Source organism: Gallus gallus, chromosome 1, assembly GCF_016699485.2.
Source record: "Gallus gallus isolate bGalGal1 chromosome 1, bGalGal1.mat.broiler.GRCg7b, whole genome shotgun sequence".
In the NCBI taxonomy this organism is placed as follows: Eukaryota; Metazoa; Chordata; class Aves; order Galliformes; family Phasianidae; genus Gallus; species Gallus gallus.
The window spans coordinates 66,576,580-66,590,045 of NC_052532.1; the positions used below are offsets into that span (position 1 = coordinate 66,576,580).

The following is a 13,466-nucleotide window of genomic DNA, read 5'->3' on the forward strand; positions in this document are numbered from 1 at the left end:
ATACCTGAGGGAGTAGTACTATGGTAGGAATAAGGGAATGGCTGGAGAGAAAGGCGAGAACTGCTTCCCTGGCACTAGCACCACAGTATGTGTGTGTGTGTGTAGCCTTGTTCCATGTGCTTTTTCATTATTTTGTGTGTAACGTATGTAAAATACAGTTTGAATACTAGCAATACATGTATGTATACACGCAAGTGTTTTAAGGCACTGTATTAAACATGGCAATGACTTTCTTGTAGCCTCATCAAGCTTTCTCCAAATGCTGGCTATAAAATCTCAGTGTAGTTGCAAGGATTGAATCGGTGACATACTTTTTTGAGAGTCCATGCAGTCAATAACTGAGAAATGATGTAGTGAATTAGAATCACAGAATATGCTGAGTTGGAAGAGACCCATGAGGATCACTGAGTCCAACACCCAATTTACCATTTAGTATTGGTAAAAATAATTGGCTGTCTTCAGTTGTAGCTTGGAAAATTAAGGTCATCGTGTCTTCACACACATGGGAAGATTCTGTGTTCGTGCCACCTTGTTTTAAAGGTCCATTGCAAAGTACAGTAATGGAAGAAATTTATAATATACAACTATGGCATCTGGTTCAGAGGAACCAGGTTTTGTATGCAACAAGAATAACCTTAATCTTCTTGATGTATTAGAGATGGCCATGTGTAGTTGAGGCTGGATCTTGTGGTATATTGACTAAGACGATAATAAATAAACCCTCAGAGAGAGCTTGGGAAAAATAGAAATAAAGGGCTATTGTAATAAGTGACGGCCTTCTATGTGCATCAGAAGGAGTGAGACACATTGTTAATAGAGTAAGGGCTGTGTTTGAGTACTTCAGTGAGTTCTTGAGAGTTGTTTGTGGGTAAAATTAATTGAGAGGACATAGGCCTAATTTTAGCATATTGGATATGCTATTATGAATGCATCTGAGTGTACTGATTGAGACAAAATGATGCTATTATTTATTCCTAGTTTGTAAACTAAGCAGGCTGGGTGTCTGAACGTGTTAAAATTACTTGCAGTGTGAAGTCTTATGAAAATGTGTAAAGTAGCTTCTGAATACAGATTAATAAGCATTTGATTTCCCTGTACTTCAGAGCACAGAGTGAAAACATTTACTTTGTTCACTACATACACTAAGCATAGCGTAAGAGTGAATATATGTATATTTCATAGAGATAGCATGCATTGAACTTTCTATAATCAGTTTCTACAGTTCTAAGACAGCTAGTTACTAATTTTTAACATTACTAGTGCAGGATAACTATTCAGGGGGCACAGCAAATGTATGTTTGCTGTATGTGTATATATTTTGTATATGTTTAAGTTACACATAATGGTTGTCATGGAGTTACACAGGAGAAAAAAATATTGTCACTGTATTGTGGATCACTGAACAGTTGACGAAGCTGTACTGGGATTTGTATATTTTTTTTGTCATAAAACTGTACAGGAAAGAAGTAGGTTGTGTTGTGGTCAGGGTCTTTGGCTGCTCTGATAACCTGCAGAGCAATTCAAGATCTGGTGAAGCCTTCTGGTGGAATCTTTTCTCTAGTCCTCTGTAGAGATCCATTGGTGCTCCTGGAGACAGATCAGCCAGGCAGGTTTGCAGATTCCTATTGTGAAATCATCCTGTGTTTTAATCACTTCATGAAACAACTACAGTAGTTTTTTGGGTTTTTTTTTTTGCTTGTGGTAGTCAATATTGTTATTATTGATGACAAAATTTGCTGCAGGTTTGAAATTCTGTAAAAGAAGTGAAGATACAGAAAAAATGTAGTTTGTAGAACTTACTAAGAGTTGTAGGAGTTCTAATAAACTTCGTATGGTTGGTAATAATCCTGAAGTGGTCATTTTAAACGTTGCCTTGGACTTTTGCTCAAAAAGGCTTTTCATGCCATGTATTGCTGGAAGAACCACGATCCTCATTTAGTTTGCAGCATGTACACCGTTTAAGTGGAAGCTCAGTTGCACTGTACTGTTGCAAGCGCATTAAGTATGTGAGAAAGGAATCTGTACTGTACTTTTTCTCATATACAATTACGCTGTTTATTCATTTAACCAATCATCACTACACAAACTACGATTGCATGATTTTTCTTTGTATTTTTGCCTCTCCGTTGAGAACTGCTGAACACTAACCCGTCACCTTTCCCCCCATAAATATGCTATAGAGTATGTAATAGTGTAGAAAATAAAATCTTCCCATTTTTGGGTTCACCACGTTTGAATGTGAAGGATTTTGTCATGTACGTAATGAAAAATTGCTATCATCTCTTAATGGCCTCTTGTATTAACATTTTCAAACTGTTACTAAAACTTATTAATTGCTGATTTCAATAACGAATTTGTAAAACTCATTTAAATGAATGAAATTGGAAGTGAATTTCCTTGGTTTAAGAACTTAGTTGTATTTCATAGAAGGCTTAGGCTTTGTTCCAAAAGCTGAATGTTTACTACTTATATTTAGAGCTTATGACACTTGCAGAGCAATCTGCTAGTACATTTGTAGATGCGTCCTCCTCTACCAAGACAGGTTCTTAAAAAAACTGCAGTTAGCTTTACCCTGTGCTTCAGGATCGAACTGCATTCAGTTATAACAGTAAGCCCTAGAAAATGGAGAAAAATAATCCTTTATGTTTTATCAGTTAACAAACGTGTGTTGTTTAGCTGCCTTCTTAAAGGCAGACCAATAAAAGCTTTGTTAACTCAAACATGTAGAGCTTTGGTTACTAATTAATACTACGTTAGGATGCAACTCTATGGGGGAAAAGTAGTTTTACATTTTTAGAATAACTCTGCTTTTCTTAGACCGTTGGTATGTAAGGATGTATGGTTACATAGTGCCTAGTAAGCCTGAAGGATACGTCTGGCCCTCTGTAACTGCTTTATTTGTATTTCAGGGCAATGATAAGTTCACTGCATGTTTAGTGGCAATTAGCAGTAGTTGGTGAACAGTCATTTGATGTTTATTTTTAATCATGACAGGAATTTCCATTTTTTACCTTGACGGCCTTTCCACCAGGCTTCCTTGTCCACGTTGGTGGCGTTGTTAGTGCCCGTTCTGTGAAGCTCTTGGATCGCATTCACAATCCTGGTACGTTGACACAATATATCTTGCCTAAGTTCTATCGTGATGACCATGTACTTCTAATCCTTAACATGTTATGAGGTAGTAGTATTTTTATTAATACAAATATATTCTAACAATGTATAGTAAGAGCAGTAAATAAAGCTTGAAAAATAATAGGCATTCAAAGGGTTTGTCGTCAATGAGGAATTTCTCATCGAGTTAGTGAAATTCTAAAGTATGTGGGATGCAGTAACTTCGTACCAAGAACTGTCTTTGAATTATTGAGACTTGAATTATTTTTTGGCTACTTCTGAATACTTAAGCGTGATGCAAGTTTTCCTTTCAAACAAAAATCAGATGAAATATTTATATATACTTATAAATGCTTTCTAATTTTTAGCTCTTTGAAATCCTTAAGGGCTAATGCCTGCATTCTAGCTCAATATGTGTTTTTAACCTTAGTTGGTAAAATCTTTAAAGTGTTACATTTTTACTTAAAAACATACACAGAACAATTTTTAATGTTTTCATTTAATATTTACCTGGGAACTCCAGTAATGAAACATGTATTTTTGCATGTTTCTGAAATCAACATTAAGTGACTCTGAATACTTTTGATGTTAAATTAATTGAGACAAGTAGAAATGCTCGGTAAAAAGTTGGAGGTAATCGGTGCACTTAAAATGTAAACAGATGAGAGAATACAGTAGCACCTGTAGTAGTTTTGCATGCACTGGCCAGGAGTAATAGAACATAAAGTTTGTGCAAATGCATCTTTTTCAAAAAAATTAAAAAGCAAACAAACAAACAAACAAAAAAACCAACCAGAAACCTTTCTCCTTTCCTTCAAGGCACGTAATCCTTGAAGCAGGAAGATTGTTGCTGCATTAAACTGATAATACGAAATAAAATCTCAAACTTGATTTGAATTCAAGTAAATTACTTTAGGAAATTTTTAAAGCATCTGAGTGCAGATTGTTGTTCTTTTTTCCATATTTTTAAGCTTTTATTTATGAAGTAGAGAGAATATTAAGAGTAATGTCAATGTATAATTTGTTTGTTCTTTTTTGATACAAATTTGTCACAACTGTCTGTATTTTGACACGCATGATACAGATATGACGTATCATGTACAGATTACATTTATGATACGGAACATTTACATGTAAAATTTACTATATGATAAGACAAAATGAAAAAAAAACTGCAAGCAGAATAAGAATATAAAATAGAGACACACGTTTGCACAGTTAAGTGGCTTTTGGCAACTTAAAGGGGTTTTTTTGTGTGATTTTTGGATTGCTCCTGACGAGTGTATGTAACATACATGATACTTCAAACTCACTATATTGCAAAAAAATGAAAACTGAAAAAGGAGAGTGAAAGGATGTGCCAGTGGGAGGGAAAGTGAAGAAGTAGAGAGAAAAAATCTGATGTGCTGATGGTCATACAGAGCGTTTGAGTCAAGCTTAAAAATTAATTAAATTACATAAGCTGGCAAGTGAACATGCAGGAAATTGTGGAAGAGGAAGAAAGACTAAAAGAGATTGTTTGAGAACTTACCGATTACACAATAATTGCTATTTATTGTACACTTTGATCACGCCTAGTGCTAGATTGCTATAGCATGCTCCTTTTTTCCCTTTCTATTTCAGCCTCTTATTAACTCTGCTGTCTGTGTCTTTCCAGTTCCTGTGGAGTGATGTTGTCAATTGTGTTCTTGTTGGTAGTTTTTTTTTTCACTATTCTGCTCCTATAACTGATCTACTAATTTGCTGTTTTGAACTCAGCCTTTGTCGGAATTATGGGTAACACAAGATCATACAAACTGCTAGACTGGAATAGTTTCAATTCAGGTATTTTACTAGTCATTCAGTACTACATACGCTGACAGAAATTATGGCAGCTCAGTGAAGTTCTTAGATATGCTGTAGGGTATTGATTAGGTTAATGCTTCAAATTTAAATCTGTTTAATGGTAATCATGCCTCAATGTCTTGTTCTAATGTTGTTAAAGGCTTTCCATAAAATTGCAAAACATTGTTCTAGTATAAAATAGTATTCCTAAGACTAATATTATACTAACCTGAAAAGCCTTGGGTCTAGAAAACAAGTAAGCTAGGTAAAGAGAATGGATTCTGATTTTGCACAGTTGGGAACATGTCAAATGTGATTTTTTTGTTGTTGTTGTTTTGTTTTATTTTGCATGATCTTGCACTTTCTTTAATAATGGCTGTACTTCTGTTAATTTCAGGAAATCAATGAATATGTTTGTTCTAAATATCAGATATAAAGTATGCTGAAAGCAAGAAAAATAGACTTAAGAAGCTGGTCTCTTCAGAGAGGGTAGTGTGTAGTCTAGAATGTGCTGGTTCATAAATCTTGTATTGTAAGATAGAATTATCTTGCAAGTTTTACAGCAAAATTATTTAAGCTTTTAAGTCTCTTCAAAACTTAATGTGAAAAAGCCCAAGCATTCTACTTTTTATGCTGTTTTAGGGATCAAAGTATGTACCGTCTTTATACAGCTCCAGAGAAAATGGAAGAGTTATGGTGCAGTCTACATAAAAGCTATGTAAAGTACTGGCCTCTTACAGGGAGAAATAAAAACAATCTCCTTTCTTAAACATTCCCTTTCTTCCCTCTGGAAATACGAAATACCATGGAAGAAGCAGAGGTATAACTTCCATGCTCATAATATCCAAGTCAGTGAAGCCTGCCAAGCACCAATGTTTTTAAAACCGATGCTGTAAAAAGGCAGAAAGGTGATTTCAGGGGGTTTGTTTACCCCCAGAATCAAACTTGCCTTCCTGTTACTGAACTGTTGCATCGCACATCTGTATTGTGTCTTTGGAAATTGCACACAGTCATGCTCCAACCTTTAGTTTAATTATTTATATACGTTTTTCATTTTACAGATAGTTCGATTACAGATAGTATGTGAAACCAATTGCTAATTTTTGTGTCCTTGTTTCTTCCCACACTAACTGTCCTGGAACATCAGAATTAGGAGGTTTTATGGCTTTTTTGTCTGTTTTATTTTGTTTATTTTCTTGTTATAGAATAGAATATCTTAATTTAAATTTTAATTTCCATATGAAAATAATGTTATGAAATTTCCAGATTTATTATTGGTGTTGCGTAGCCTGGTTCAAGGTGTTTCATGTTATTATGGAAATCTTATTAGAATAATGGAGTAAATTAATTGTGTACTGACACTAAACTGGATTAAACTAGGCTAGAAAGTGATCTAGTAATGTAAGCCTACAAAACCAAAGGCCAGCTAGTCATGAATTCATTTCAAAACAGTGGCCTAAATTGTTTAAAGGTTTAAAGACATATGCCTGTTATATGCATTTATACCCAGAAGTGTTGGTTATGCAGAAATTCTGGAGTAGAGAAGTCTAAATTGAGCATTAATTTTAGAGTTAATACTTCCCTGAGAGCCAGAACTGTCTATATTCCTGTTGCCTTGATACATGTCAGCAGCTCTCTACTTAGCAGTCTTGATTTATCGTACTGGTCAGGAACTGAGCAAGTCAAAATTCACATCTGTTGGTTTTTCATTGCCAGGGTTGTTGCTGAACACGAAGAGCAAAGGAATACAGTAGACCAGATGCTACATGTGACGTGCAGTGTGCAGTAGATTTAGTAGTAGAGTTCAGATGGCATACTGTAATTCTGTCTCTAACTGAAATAATGACAGGGTTGTGTAGATTTGCTAAACAGGGTTTAGAAGTCTAAGATTTCTGTTCATCTTCCTCTTCTAGACATTTCTTGCCAAGGCTCTTGTTGCTTGGCCTGAAGGAGAGAAGAGGCTTTTAAAGGTTAAGGAAAACAGTACTGTGCATTCACATTGCATTCCAGTTAGCAAGGATATAATCACAACCATAAGTAGGCTAAAATTATTTTCTTTTTAGGAACTGTTCAGGCTTCATTTAATCTGTGAACTTCTGAACAGACACTAAAGGATATGGAAGGAAATTACTTTTCTTTCTTTGCTAGTAGTCAGGAGGTTGTTTGTATAATTATGTAAGATACAGCAATATTTGATGGAAAGATGCAGATATTTGAGCATGCTTGAAAATCAAATGTGGAAGTAAGGGCTGACTTGAATTTGATGATGAGAAAATAAGCTTCTTAAAATACAAATTGTCATTTAACTATACACATAATTGTTATGTTTGTGAAGTTAGGAATAAGCAGTGGTCAAGATAAATCTGCAGTGTAAATGTAGAGAGACAAGAGCACAAATTTATGGAAAAGAGAGCACTACTGGATTACATTTCTGTCGTATCCTGGAAAAGGATGTTAAAGATGTATTGTAAATATAAAAGTGTGAAAGGAATCCGAGGTCCAGAAGGGTGGACATTTGGTAGTTTTTCCTTGAGGTTAAATACAGAGAAGAAATGTTCCTAAGCAAGTAAAAGAAACTTGTTCAGTAGACACCACTTTCACATACAGTTGTTTCATAGACTAACGTATCCAGTGTACTCAAGTAATTACATGCTTAACCTTCTGCTTCAGGGAGATGCTCTAACAGTGCTTCTTTAGCTCCAGTAGTCAGAAATATGAAAGGAAAAAAGATTGTTAATATAATTCCCAAGGCTCTTCCGAGCTCCTTGTGTGATATTCCTGACTTGTTATTGGAGTGTGAAATTCTCCAGAATGCTTGTTTCTTACATGAGAAAAGGCAAGAGGAAAGCTTGAAAATGTTTTGATCCTGAAACTGAATGCTTTTCTGTCACAGAAATACGAACGTGCAGTGGATGTGCAAATTACATTTCTTATTGCTATCTGGAGTGGTAATGTGGTGTACTTGAAAAAAGTGCTATAGAAAACGTCAGAATGTTTTCATTACAGTCTAAAGTGGCTGTTGTTCAGATCTATTAAAAAAAAAAAAAACAAGCAAAATGTTAAGGTTGACTTTTAGCTCTTTCTTGGACAATTTCCAGACTGACTTGTAGCACATCAGTGTGTATTGATAGAATAACGGTACAGTGGTTGTCGGGGGGTTTTCTGAACGGGGGAGGATGAATAAAAACTAAATGGTGTCTGAATGAATCTTTAGCTTTTTGTTCTTTATTAATATGTATATTAACTTAGGATGTTTTTTGGTAATATTTGACTCTGCTTTTTTCCTCTGAAATGTTTATTTCAGAGGGGTGTGTATTTCCAAATGGTTTTTATGATTAATGTGAATGATTTTTGAATATTCTCTTTTGAAGTAGATGCACCCTTAAATTAAGAAATAATTTCCTTTGGAACTGCATGTGTGGTTTTTCATTTAGAGAGTTTTGAGCAGATGTCCGTGTAATTGAACAACGTTCTTCATTGTCAGTGACTGTGGAATACTGTTCAGGTATTCTCTTAAAGATTCATGTGTTAACAAATTTTACCTTTTAAGTCCTTCTCTTAGAAATCTTTGCCCTAATACTAAGTACTGCTATTTAGTTTGTTTTAGTTGATCTAAAAATCTCTCTGTAATTTGATTAACGATGTGACAGTCAGCATAGACTTTTTGCTGCGCAGATGCTTCCATGCAGCTATTGCTTATTACACCACTGCAGTTTGAACTGGTAGTACATGAGAATGGGGGTCTTGAAGAAAATTGTTGATGCAGATCACTTGTTCTAATCTCAAAACATGAGGTTTGACTAAAACCATTATCTTGATATCATGGTTTTCCTTCATGGTTTGTGAAATGATTTTTGGTCAGCCTTATGCTGTGCCACTCTACGATTGGAAAGAGGTAGTTGTACAGTTTCTTACTTTGTCCAAGGTATATTAGAAGAAAGCTAGAATGATGCTAGTTGAAATGACACCTTCCAAAATACTACAAAACAACAGAAAAACGTATTTGTAAAGTGCTGACAAAGTTTTAGGAAACTGGAATGTAAGTTGCAGATTGTACAAGTTCTAACTGACCTTAGCAGGGTAATAGGAACTGCAGTGGGTAAATCTTAATGGATAAAATCCATTTTCTGAGCTGAATTAGGCACAAAAGCTCATATCTTCCTTCTTAGTTTGAATACTAAGTTCTTCAGCACACCATGCTTCTCATCAGAAAAAACAGTAGTTTTTTTTTTTCTCATTCACTTTGTAGTTTAAATTCTGCTAGACAATGAAATCTGTCTTTGATCTTCTGCAGAAATATTTTCAGTGTTTTTTTGTAACTTTTGGGTTGTTTTGTCTCCATGCAGTCTTGTTGATGTTGTGTGGGAAAGACTTCTTGGATTCAGAAGTTTAGAGAGGGTTCTTGCGCTAGTTTATCTAGCAAAAACAGAAACGTGGTTGTGAAGGTATAGGAGTACAGGATGTGGAAGATCTGTGTATGTAGCGTACAAAGCATGAGGAGTGTAAATCATTAATAGGAAATGCAGTGGCAACATGAATTTCTGCCAAATAACGTCATCTTATTTCTGCAGTTGTACAGTGAGGTAATTTGTCTGCATGGCAGTCAGCCAGAAAGCAGTAGTCTTGTCTGTGAACATCTGTGTTTGTTGAGAGATTAATCTCTTGTTTTCTTTGAAGGTCTTTGTGTTTCTTTCGGTGACTGTATTAGATAAAATAACATTCTTACATACTTTAAGTTTCCAGGTAGTTGGACTTGTTTAAGACCTTAAAATATACCCATAGTTCATTTTTTGATACTAGTTATTAGATAGACACTGAGTAGTGGTTTTTAAAAATGTGCCTTGTTTACTGCAGGCTATCTCCAGTTTTGACTGACAGTCCCATCATTTCAAGATGTCCTTTGAAGATTGCTTGTTTTAAAATCAGTTGTACTCACTGTGCCTAAATGACAGCAACAGGTAGAAGTTAAAATGAGGAGTATCTTTATTACAGAGCAGCTCATCAAAGCGGTAGACTGTCCTTGTTACTGTAATAGGATCAATTAAAATATTCCTGTATGGTACTTAGTGTCCCACTCCATCTGTTATTAGAGGAACCTTGTGCACAGCTGTAAGGACTTCAGTGTTAGAGAATGAATGATTGATTGATATGATAACTAAAAGCTAGAGTGACACAATTAGTCCTGACACACTAATTTTCCAGAGACAATTTAGTTATGGTATGTATCATTTTGTTATACCTGAACAGCATTTTTGAACCTTATAATGCTAGAGAAGTAGGGTGAGGGTTAAATCTTTATTTTTATAAGTTATCTTAATAATAGTTTACTTTTAGGTTTAATTTTTAATATGTACATACAAAACCAGTATTATTTTTAGTCTTCAAATGTGTTATCATTTGATTTGAGTATTTTTAGTTGTATTACATGATAATTTCCTTTTTCCATAAACTCAATTACTACTGCCAGTTTGATGGTTTGACAGCTTTAGAAAAAAATAAACGATACTCTTCTGCCACGTTTTGAACACGTGAGACTTTCACCTACCATTAAAAGGAAAAGTTACAGGGTCTATAAACTTTACAGCCCTGCAGTTAATGTTGGTAGTGTTTTTCAGCAGATTAGTTTGAACCAGTATGGAAAATTCTGCCTTCAAAGATGATGTGTCAAGTCTAGAAAAGGTTAAATTATGCTGTGATCTGTCCAAGTAATTCTTGCTTGTTTCTTCTGAAGATCAGTCACATAGTTTGCAATGTGTGACTAATAAACGAAGTGCAGAACAATGGAGACTTGGCTTTTTTTAGGGTAAAATTCCAATTACTAATTTTTTTTCATCTGAAATGTTATGTTTAAATATACAGAATTGAATTCATGTAGGTCACCCAGTGAACAGTACAAAATACTTGGTTTTTTTTTTTTTTTGTGATGTCAGTCTAAGATTAAAGAGATGCTAATCTCCAGGTATCTGAATGTTTAAAGTCTTCAATGGATTATTTGTTTGAGATTAGGAAAAAATTAGGAACGCTTTGAGGCTGGAAATGTCAAGAATGTAAGTTTGTGTATGAATTTAAGAGAGTTAGCTGATGGGAAGGTAAGGCAGGATTCCAAGAGACAGGCTTCTGAATTAGGATTCTTCTGGTTGTCTTTTGGGGATGAGACAGTAAAAATGCATCAATCCATTTTAGTATTTCTGTATGGAAGTGTAATTCCACAGATTCCTTCCTAAATTACAAGCACATTCACCCGTATCAAAGGAACAGAAGTTACAGAATCACATGGGTTGAAAGGGACCTCTGTAGATCATAGAGTCCAACTCCTCTGCTAAAACAAGTTCCCTGTGGAAGATCACACAAGAAAGCATCCAGGTGGGTCTCGGATATTTCCAGAGAAGGAGATTCCATCACCTCTCTGGGCAGGCTGTTCCAGTGCTCTGTCACTCTCCACAAAGTTTTCCTTGTTCACTCCTTGTAAGGAATTTCCTGTTTTTCAGTTTTTGCCTGTTCCCCCTGTCCTGTCACGGCACCACTGAAAAGAGTCTGATCTCATTTGTTTGACTCCTACACTTCAAATATTTATAAACAGTGATGAGATTCCTCCCTCAGTCTTAGCTAGGCTGAACAGTCCCAGATCTCTCAGCCTTTCATCTTACAGGAGATGCTCCTAGCTCCAAGTTACTGACATGTTTAGTTCTGTTTTATACTTCTTTGATTTTTTTTATTTTTTGCTTCTTTTGTAAGAAAAATCAGTATTCTGCAGTCTTCTGGCAGTGATGTGAGGTTTTCAATGGAATTTGGGACAAAGAATATTCAGGAATTGTGGTGGGAATGTTGCTTCCCCATCTGGAAGTTTGTCTTTATTAAATCTAACACATCTCAGTAGTGAGCTGCCACTGAAAGAAGCAGCTCTGCTTTTCTGTACTACTTCTTCCATGTGGTCCTGCAGTCTTGTGGTGACCACACTTGCAGAGTGAGTCTGTTGGCCTGACTACCCTGATAGAAGAAGACTGGCTCTGCCAAGAAGTAGTTTTGTGTTCAGTCAGCCGGCTGAAATGCCTTGTCCTGCAAGTGCGTGAAAGCTGGATGCAGTTTTAATCACTGATGATTCGGTAATTGAAGAATTCCTTCAAAGTTAGCACTTAAACCTGTGTTTTTTCTCATTCCGCATTTGGGCTTGAGAAATCTTTCTGACCTCATTTCATGTGCCCGGAAATCACTGACACAGTACTGTTCTCTAGCCTGGATGTTTTATCTGTAGTTCTACATTTTGTAGGAGTAAGTCTTTGTTCCTCTTTGGTGATATGTATGCACAGGGAGCAGTTGAAAGAGGAGGGGAAAAAAAGCATGAGGTGGCTTTGAAAATCTTTGGAAAGTTTCAGATTAGTCTTCATTTGTTGTAGAGTTAGATTATTTGTAACCCCAGTTTTATGTTTTAAGATATACAGGCAAGAAGCTTTTTGTACACTTGATGTTAAATAGTTTAGAAAGGTTATGGGAAATACATTAATTTACAGGTAGCCAGAGAGCATCAAATTAGACTTGTAGGGAGGTGAGACTCCAGGGAAGATGCTTGTAAACCTGACAAAGATATTTCTTAAAAGAAAAGGACCGCCCCCCCAAAAAACCCAATCTCACACCCAGAAAACAAAGCAAGCAACTTCCCTTCTCGTCCTTCCCCCAGCCCCCTTCCCCCCCATAAGCTGATTAATAGGTTGTAATAGAGAAGATTTGAGAATAAAGAGGCTAAGGAAGCTCTGTTTGCAGTAAAAAAGCACAGTAGCTCTGCCTATTCCTGCTACTTTGAGGTTATTAAGATGGAGGCCTCCTCAGAAAAGCGTGGATTATGACTCTAGTTAGTGAAGGATTCAGAGCTTAAATTTGCTGTCTTTGTTGCTATTTTTTGAAGTGCCACAATAATGAATCATTTGTAGGTTGATAGAACTCTCCAGTGTGGTTGTCCTCCTCATTTTGGAATGCTGAGTTGTAAACGTAAATATTCACTAAATTCCAGTACGAAGTATTATGATACATTGAAATAAACCACACAGTTCCTACTTAGGAGCTTTTCTCGGGATCTCTTTTTTTAGGATTCAGTTTTAATGCAGTAACTCTTGTGTACATAACTCTTGTTTTAAAGATTAGTAGGGGAGCTAGCCTAGTGCTGATTCTGGCTAATTCTTGAAAGACATTGAAGACAGCCACTTAACAAACGACTTTGGAAAGATGTTGCTTCTTGTGAATCAGAAAACATCTCCAGTGTTAAGTGTTATCCAGGTGAAAGAAATCAACCCTGTATTTTGAAGGAAAGAAATAGGTAGTTTAAGGACAAAAAAAAAAAACCAACTGGGGCACCAAATAAAGGCAATGTTTGTGGTTACTGAAGCTGTTAAATAAATATGGAAAGGTTTCAACTGGAGAGTGTTTGAGTTGGCACGATTTTTATAGAAAGCTGTTCTGTTTGCAGCATTGTTTCTCAAGTCTTCAACTCTAGACACAGTATGCTTTCCTTCTACTTTGTTATAAATATCATGCCAATT

General features: G+C 35.6%; 1 protein-coding gene across 31 annotated transcripts in view; it reads left to right on the forward strand.

Moving 5' to 3' along the window:
* Nucleotides 1-13,466, forward strand: part of C2CD5 (C2 calcium dependent domain containing 5) — a 67,350-nt gene that overhangs the window by 21,949 nt on the left and 31,935 nt on the right. For 17 of the 31 annotated variants that reach the window (XM_025142027.3, XM_040671540.2, XM_015291657.4 and 14 more), the window contains one exon: nt 2,995-3,103. In XM_025142027.3, the coding sequence (XP_024997795.3) occupies nt 2,995-3,103 (109 nt within the window). Of the gene's footprint in view, nt 1-2,994; nt 3,104-4,869; nt 4,936-13,466 lie in introns of all 31 variants that reach the window. The other 14 variants (XR_005849994.2, XR_005849995.2, XR_005849999.2 and 11 more) reach the window with 1 other exon arrangement.